At 28.2% G+C, this 9224-nt stretch overlaps 1 protein-coding gene across 1 annotated transcript in view; it reads left to right on the forward strand.

The window, feature by feature from the left end:
• Positions 1 to 1138: 1138 nt before the first annotated feature.
• The window catches only part of LOC108753831 (DNA helicase MCM8-like), a gene marked incomplete at its 3' end in the record, with an annotated part of 19144 nt that continues 11058 nt past the window's right edge, over positions 1139 to 9224 (forward strand). Inside the window, exons 1-5 of the mRNA XM_018495753.1 lie at positions 1139 to 1261; positions 5182 to 5277; positions 5540 to 5781; positions 7727 to 7862; positions 8688 to 8938. Of these exons, the coding sequence (XP_018351255.1) occupies positions 1189 to 1261; positions 5182 to 5277; positions 5540 to 5781; positions 7727 to 7862; positions 8688 to 8938 (798 nt within the window). The remainder of the gene's footprint in view (positions 1262 to 5181; positions 5278 to 5539; positions 5782 to 7726; positions 7863 to 8687; positions 8939 to 9224) is intronic.

The following is a 9224-nucleotide window of genomic DNA, read 5'->3' on the forward strand; positions in this document are numbered from 1 at the left end:
AGTTAGTAGTTTTTAAATTATATTCATACTGAATTCATCTTTGACGTATTATATGAAGTATTATATGACGTATTATATAGCACAAAAAATTTGCGTGATGGAAAAGTGCGAAATAGCGATAATTGATTGCTTCAATAACGCATTCTATATTCCGCAGTCCTATTCCGGACAATGTGATTTCACCGTAAGAATTAACTATAAATACCGATCTTAGAACACATACATTAATGAAAGAAGCATTATCTATATAGGGTGGGGCAAAAGTCCCGCTACCATATAAAATTTGGACGTCTACACAACACAACGGTTAAAGCTAAACTGAGCTATACGTCACATAACCAAGATGGCGCGCAATCAAAATGGTAGCGGGACTTGCCCATGGCTCGCGCCACCGACGAGATACTATTAAAGACTGTAAACTCTGGCCAAATTTTCGACGATATAAAAAGGGTCCCAAGGGCCCAGAGATAATTGAAGAATGACATTATCGACAATTGATATAAATTTGCTATTATTGACATAAATATTTGGCTCATATATTATTAAATTCATGATTTTTTTATTACATAAATGTTCCATAAATAAATATGCATACTTGTAAAGCTATAATATTCTATATATTGCAGAAAAATTGCAATGTTCTCTACAGTTATCAGCTCTGTTGATCAAACTTTGATGATAGCACTGAAATCACAATTTTAAAGAAAAATCGAATATTATTGAGTTCTAAATGCATAAATACGTCCACTAAACTAATAAATCATAAAATTAGTACAATATTTTTAACTCTTAATTATTTCAATATTCACAAGGACGCCAACTCCCGTAAGGATGTTGGTCTTTAATAGTATCTCGTCGGTATTCGCCGCGCTGATGCAAAAATCTGTGCGAGAGAAAAAGGTAGTAAGAGATAAATATTCTCAATGCGCGCCGGTGTCGGTTCCGGCGTTCCTTGGTCAAGTACCGCGTGTGGAGTCAGAAGCGGGGATTCAACTACGGGGTGATGATAGACAGCAGGAATGAGGAAAAGACGCATGCGCTTTACCAATATTTGTCCGCTATCTTTCTCTCTCGCACAGACTTTTGCATTAGGTTCAACGCTTTATTCTCCTTCTATTTATGTATGTTCTAAGCATGAGAAAGGTATCCTGAATAATTACCACATATATGTACGTATTATAGATTATTATGGGTGACAAATCAAATTTTTTAAAAAGGAGACGGATAAAAAAGCAAACTATCGAGAAATCTACTGAACTAAGTAAGTATTGAGATTTTCTATATTAATTTACCTTATTTTTTATGGATAATTGTCTAGAAGACGCTCTTCATCTTTAATATTAATAAAATTATGCTTATTCGACATGTTTTTCGTAAAACTGATTCTGGCACTAAAATGTTGTGTTCAGTTCCTCGAAGCAAGATTAATTGTTAAAGTTTTTTTCTTTAATTGTTTAAGTTAATTGTTAGATTAGGAAATCTGTCATATCGGTGGCATAGGGAGTTACATAAAAATGCTTTGCTTTAAAAACACATTTTCTGCTTTAAAAATACAAATTTTTTATTTTAGAAACATTTTCTATAATTCTAATTTTTCTATAAATTCTAATTTTTCTAATTTTTCTAATTTTTTACAGTAGAGAATTTGAGTTTTTAAAACATAATTTGTGTTTATAAAACACAATTTGTGTAATTCTCTATGTTCGTCGATGTGGCAGATTTCCTAACCTAACAATACTTAACTTTATCCTGATTTTACAATAAGTCGGTAGTAGGGAGTCTTGAGCTGTGGTCCAAGTCTCACTACAAATGCTTTGAAGCGTTTGATGGACTAATTAGAAGAAAGAATTTTACAAAATGACCAAATAAAAAACGCTTCAAAGCGTTTGTAACATCGCATTGATCGTACCTTTAACCAGTTTTAACTTAAATAAGTGACTAATTTTTCGCGTCTACTAGTTGTTAGCGTATAGCGTGTATAGCGAATCATTTAGCTCGATTAATGGGAAGGAATAAAGTCGAATTTGGTCAATCTTAAGAAAATAGTCTAGTGCCCAATTTCTTCACTTTCAGATAAGTTGCGGATAACCTTATCTAAGAGATATCTCCATTGTAATCTGGGAGATATCTTTTGGATGAAGTTATCTAGACACGAAGAAATTTGGCATTAGTTGTACAAGTTGGCTGTTGGCCAACTTCACCGATTCACCGATGAGACTTAGGACTACCGATTACAGACTCATTGTACAATCAACTTTTTACAATTAATATCTTACTTTGCGGGACTAACCACAACATTTGACTGCCAAATTCTTTCGTTTCATGCAAAAATGTGTTGAATGAGCATAATTTTATTGAAGGTGAGATACGTCTTCTAAATATATACCATAGTTATATTAACTTCCCAGAATGTGAACAATGTATGTAACAAATGTATAGATACCTTTCATCGATAATACGAAATTTTTGATCCAAAGTCTGCATTTTGGGACTATAGCAGATTTTTTTGCTTTATTATATTTTAGTTTTGTACATTTGTGAAATTCTTTTATACTTTGACAACAAATTTTTACCATAATAGAAGATTCTATTTTACTTATTTTTTATAAATTTAGATATATGTAAGTTTTAAAAAACGTGATATTGGTTAAGAATTTATAATTTTTATGTAAATAAATGAAAAAAATTTTTACTACTCATAATTCTTTAGGTTCTTATTATACTTTAGGGTAAAAATATAATTATATAGTTGGGGCTTCATGAAGTTGAATTACTTGAACATATGGAAACAAAGATTTTTATAAGTGAAAAAGAGATCAAGTTTTTTGTGAAAGAAATACAATCATTTTTATAACATACTTAATTATTAAATTCCTCTTATTTTAACCAAAATAATTATAAAGATTCTAAAATAAAAAAATATATTATATGACATAGCTTATATAATGTGTATGATATTTCTCAATACTGATTTGCCACATAAGGCACAGTATATTTAGTTTTTCTGTTTGACCAATAACAAAATGAACATCTCTTTCTGAAGGAATTTTTTTAATCTTGAGTATTTCGTGAATTATGTCTGACATACAGTATGTCTGATGTACAGGGTTTTTAATTAATATAGTCAATTTTTAATAAATGCAGTCAATTTTCTCTAAAATTATTAATGATTCGAAAAAATATTTTAGATGAAAGTGGAATGGTTTTGAGAGAAATGTATTTTAGTTATGTTGTTTTTTTTAGGTGGAGGCGTCAAAAAAATATGAAGGTCATTTCTATTTTTTAAAATGGAATTATATGATTTTTTTACTTATGTAGTATAATTCCTCTAATTACAATTACAATTAAAATTAAAATTGGCTCCAAAGATTAAATCTATAAAGGAATGTACAGCCACTGAGAGCCGACACAATTGTATGTGTGTAGTTAAAAATAATGTATATGTCAATCGCCAATTACAAACCTTAGCGTGATTTTCACATGCTCTCAAAAATTGTTATAATTATATCATATTATAACGGATTATCGTTATGCTGTACATTTTAAATGACAATTTAAATGACTAAAGTCATGACAAGACTGTAAAGTACAATTTAAATGACTGAATTCTTGTTTGAGTATCCAGTTAAGTACAATAGACAATAATAAAGTTCTTAATTTTGGACAACAGCGATGATTCAATGACAATATTTGCCATATTGTGTTACAATTATAATTCTGATGAATAATTGTTACACCGAAGATGACCTAATCCTATGGTCAAAATATTTGTAATTGGTGATTAACATGTATATTATTTTTGACTACACACGTACAATTGTGTCGGCTCTCAGTGGCTTTACATTACTTTATAGATTTCCTCAATTATTTTACATATTAAAGTGTTAAAGTAGAAATATGAAAAAACTAATAATAATTTAAGAAACGTTTTATATCCTTATCTTGGCATATTTTGACATAAAATGTTAAATATCTCGTAAATTTTAAATTGTTTTATTATTGTATTTTAATATTTTTATGAACAGAATAACGACATGAATTGATTGATATAAAGAAAAAACACACAGCTGCTTATTTAAAAAAGTCCCCATTTTGTCTACATTTTTTTTAAGCAGCTATGTGTTTTCTTTATATCAATTGACTCATCTCATTAGTTTGTTCATAAAAGTATCAAGGTACGGTAATAAAAAAATTAAGTTTACGATGATATTTAATATTTTATATGAACACATGTCACAATGAAGTATAAAATGTTTCGTAAACTATTGGTTTTTTTTATATCTCTATCTTAGTATCTTCATATGTAGAAAAATTAGAAAATTCATACTATGTAAAAAATTATAATTCCATTTAAAAAAGTGATCGTTATTTTCATATCTTTTTGTCGCCTCCACTTACAAGAAAAGTAATTATGAACAAAATATCCCTTTGAAACCGTTCCATTTTTATTTAAAACATTTTCATTATTAATAATTTTGGAGAAAATTGACTGTTAAATAACAATAAATAAAGGGCAAAGTAAGAGTCAAACACATTAAAAATTTAACACAATTAGATAGAATAAAATACAAATAAAGAAAAATAAAAATAAAGAAAACAGTCTAAATTCAAATACAATATAAAACATATAATTAATTAGAAAATTACAAAAATTGACTGTATTGATTAAATTGGACTACATTCTATTGTATATCTCTCCATAATGTTAAATTATACCAATGTTATCACTAAAAAATGATGAAACACTGAAAAATCTTTTTTAAAAATTAAATTTTTATATACTTATTAAAATTAGTATCAAAAAGATATAAAACCCAAAAATGAATCCAAATTTTTAATTTGCACAAAATCTTACGTCTAATTAGATCGCTGAGAACACCACTATTTATCCTTGTAATGAAACAAACAACTGAGACTACATTCCAAAATTTATTGCTAGTACTGAAAATCTGTAATTTACGTTTTACGTGCACTATAGTTTTTCAATACTGATAGTTAATTTTGGAATGCAGCGTTCAATATATTTATTTTTAAATATACGAAGATCTTGTAGTGACTCACATTTGGCTTTATTTTACATTATTTGATGTATTTCTTGAGCCTGTTATTGTGTTATGAAGAAATAAGAAGTGTATAATATATATTTTTTTTAAATGGTTAAATTATTTATTTTTATTTTAGATCGAAGTGAAACAAATTATAATTCAGATAATTTAGACATTGGCAGAAATGCAGATATTCCATATTATGGATGGAGATTGTTTTTTTCTGATAAAGGTAAATATCGCGTGTGTGTGCGTGCGTGCGAGCATGCGTCCGTGCGTGCGTGTTGCACACATCACATGTTTAAGGGCTTAGATAAAAAGCATTAGAAATAACACAGAAAATAACACAGACAAAAATTGCTACGTATTGATGATTTCTGATAGATTGAAATCTATTGCCTGTATATTATTTCTTGTTTCTATTGCCTATGCTTTTTATTGTGCCTGGGCTCTAATATATATATTGTATGTATTAATAAATTATTTTTGTACAGAATATAAACCCGACTGTATTATTGCAAAGCAAATTAAAGCTATGGAAGGTTTTATAGAAAGGCACAAAGAATTATCTTCATTATGCACAATGGCAAATTTTGAAGCAGGAATGTCTTTCGATGTCGATATATGTGAATTGTACAATGATGCTGAATTTATGAAGGAGTGGCCAAATTTTAAAGATGAGATATATGAGGATCCAACAAACACATTAAATTGTATTAAACTTAGTATTCATCAGGTACTATTTTTTTATTATTACATATTATTTTAAATTAATTGTAAGTGGACAGAGATGGGGGGGGGGGCAAAATGGCTGTTTAAATTTATTTGAAATAGAAGATATAAAATAATTGTTGTCTTTCCATTTGAAAATACAAAATGGTTTTTAGATTTTCATTTAAAATAAAAAATAGACATTTTTTTAATGGTTTTCCAAAACAAAAACATTTTGACATGCAACTTTAAAATGTGTTTCCTATATACACATTTCGATTATGTATTGTGAAGAATATTACTAAGACCTCGGTAGTCTAATGGCTAGGACGCTCGCACGGAATATGTCATACATATGTCATGTATACATCCAGGCTTGATCCGTGATCGAGGTAATATTTTTCGTATTATTTACAAATTTTAAGATACTTAAAGATTATTATAGAGACGTCTAGTGAGCATCAATATTATTAAATTGCTTGTCAATTTCATTTTTGGCAATCACTATTCTAGTTCTATACGCGGTTTTCTAGTTGCCTAGTTAGTTACTATTAATTACTGTACCGCGTACTGTGCTCCATGTAATCGCACCCCGTACCAAAGGGTACGGTCAACGCGATGTTGCAAACGCTTTGAAGCGTTTTTTAATTTAAATCAGTTTGTAAAATTCTTTCTTCTAATTGGTCCATCAAATGCTTCAAAGCATTTCTAGACTTTGACCACAGCCTCAGTCTACCTCCCTTGTATAATACTTTTTAAATTACAAAAAATGTAATTTATTGCTTTTAAGATTCAAGATGACAAGAAATGTTATTTATTCTTAACATTTTAAATAAAACAACAAATTTTTTGTAATATTTCGAAAGTAACTATAGGGTTTTAATAATATATTTAGTCCGTATAACAAATTAAACTAAGGCTTTAAATCAAAGAACTGAAAAGGATATAGGCAGTAGGAATCAAGTGCAGAAGACGTTGCGCAAATAATATATCTATGAAGTGTGGAACTTCTTTATTCACTATAACGCGCTTACATGTTTCGGCTCATTTTTGAGCCCTTTTCAGAGAAACACAAACTAACATAAATAAACTGTGAATAAAAATTATCCTGTCATGATGAGCTCCCCTACCTTAAGAATTTTAATGCCAGCAATGACTGACGAAGTTTTACACTTCATAGATTATTTGCGCGACGTCTTCTGCGCTTGACTCCTACTGCCCGTATCCTTTCCAGTTCTTTAATATATTTAGTTTTAATATAATAATATAAGTGCAACAATTTCTTTGCATTAAATCAAAGGAATTTTGGAAATTGCTTTATCACTTAATATTATAATGTTCTTATCTTTTTTACTTTTAATAATGAGTGATGTATTGTAGCTTAAACATATATCTAAAACATTAATTTAAAATTTTATATTTAAAAAATTTTTAACGCAAAAGTGTTTTAAGCAAATATTTTATTGGGTATACTTATGCAGCTATTAGACGCAACAATACTCAATAAGTGGTATAATATTTCTTAAATAATATATTTCTAAAATATATTTGTGCTAAATTATTGTTAGAGAGCAATAAAATAATTTCTCATATTTTTTTGTTGCACTTTGTTTTTAATATTGCGAGTGAAGCTAGTTTAATTTCAAGCAATTTCCTCTTCTTTTTTTTTTTTAAACAAAATTTCCTAAATGATTTTAGCAATAAAAGTGGGAATATATAGTAACAAATTAATATAGAAATTTTTACAAATACAAACTTAATTGGGCTGCGTTTGAATTCTCACCCGGGTATTCCTCGGGTGTCATATCATTCTTGTTTAATGTTCGGTGAATAACATTTCTATATTAATTTAAAATAAATGTCCTGGAGCCCTGGAGGGACTCTTGTTTAATAGGGATAACATAATCGTAGATTATTTTCTGTTTTGTTTTAATTGTTCCTATTACAAATTTTTTATATTACGATTTTAGAAAATTTTTGAGACAGTACCGGACAAAAATTTGCAACATGTTCTGAATTCTATTAGCAATTTACCAACAGTTAAAATAGGTATATTAAATTATAAACCAATTATATGCTTGAGAGATCTCAAATTAAACTGTTATGGTAAGTATTTTTATATGTATATATATGTATATAAGTATACAAGATGTAAGTTTTGGTCAATCGGTTTTGTATAGATAGAGCGGACTAAACTTACAATTAAGTTGAAAAGTCCTCCATTTGCATTTTTCGCAATGGTTAATGAGATATTAATTACTAAAAGTCGCTAAATATTGGTTTACAATAATTTTTTACTCAAATATTATCAACTTCACAGAAAAACGGCAAGAGATAAAAATTGTTTATATTCTTCTTATAAGGTTCCAAGAATTTTTTCAGAATTTTTTTAAAATTTTTTAATATATTTTCTCATGGTGGCAAAAATAAGATAATGCAGTATTAAAAAGTTGATAAAACATTCTGAAAAAATTCTTAGAGTTCTATGAGAAGAAAATAAATAATTTTTGTTTTTTGCAGTTTTTCTGTAAAGTTGTTATTTGAGTGAAAAATTATTGAAAACCAATTTTCGCAATATTTAGTAATTAATATCTCGTTAACTATTGTGAAAATTGCAAAATGGTACAGGACTTTTCGATTTAGTTTAATGCGCTCTATCTACACAAATGCGATTGGTCAAAACTTACGGGACACCCTGTATATATGTGCGTGCGTGCGTGCATGTGCGTACGTGCGTGTATACATACATACACATGCATGTACATACAAATAGTATATACAGCACGCGCACGCGTATACAGACAAACTATTACATATATTTGTTATATATAAATATAGATTTTTATTAGAAAGTATATGTAATAATTTTTGTTTGTGTACTTTTTCTTGCTAAACTGAATAATAAATGTTACTTTATAAAAATGGTTACAGAGAAATTGATATCCACCAGAGGTTGTGTAATAAGAGTTAGCAGAGTAAAATATCTTGCACAATGGATAGTATTTGCCTGTTCCAAATGCCACTTGCAAAAGTTAGTCAAACAGCGACAAGAAATGTATACATTGCCCAAAAAATGTGATGTTTGTGGCATATCAAAATTTTATCCAATTTTAGATTCATCTTATACAAAAACTGTCTTATGTCAAATAATTAGAATTCAAGAACCGTTAAATGATGAACAGGTAATTCATTACCTCTAGTACACGAAATAAATTTAAATGATAAAATTAATAATTAAAAATTAATAATTTTTTAAAATAATTAAAATTAATTTTTTTTTATGATAATACAATAGTAAATATATAATTAATAGTGTGTATTTGTATGTTTTGGTTTAAACAAGGCCAATTTGAGCTTTGGAGCTAAAAAGCAAAGCAACTGATATAATAAGATCAATATGGGTAAGATTTCGGAGACTGTAAAGTGTTGATACGCATCTGAGTGACGCTTATCAACATTTTATAACAG

The sequence above is a fragment of the Trachymyrmex septentrionalis genome, unplaced genomic scaffold (genome assembly GCF_001594115.1).
Source record: "Trachymyrmex septentrionalis isolate Tsep2-gDNA-1 unplaced genomic scaffold, Tsep1.0 scaffold72, whole genome shotgun sequence".
NCBI lineage: Eukaryota > Metazoa > Arthropoda > Insecta > Hymenoptera > Formicidae > Trachymyrmex > Trachymyrmex septentrionalis.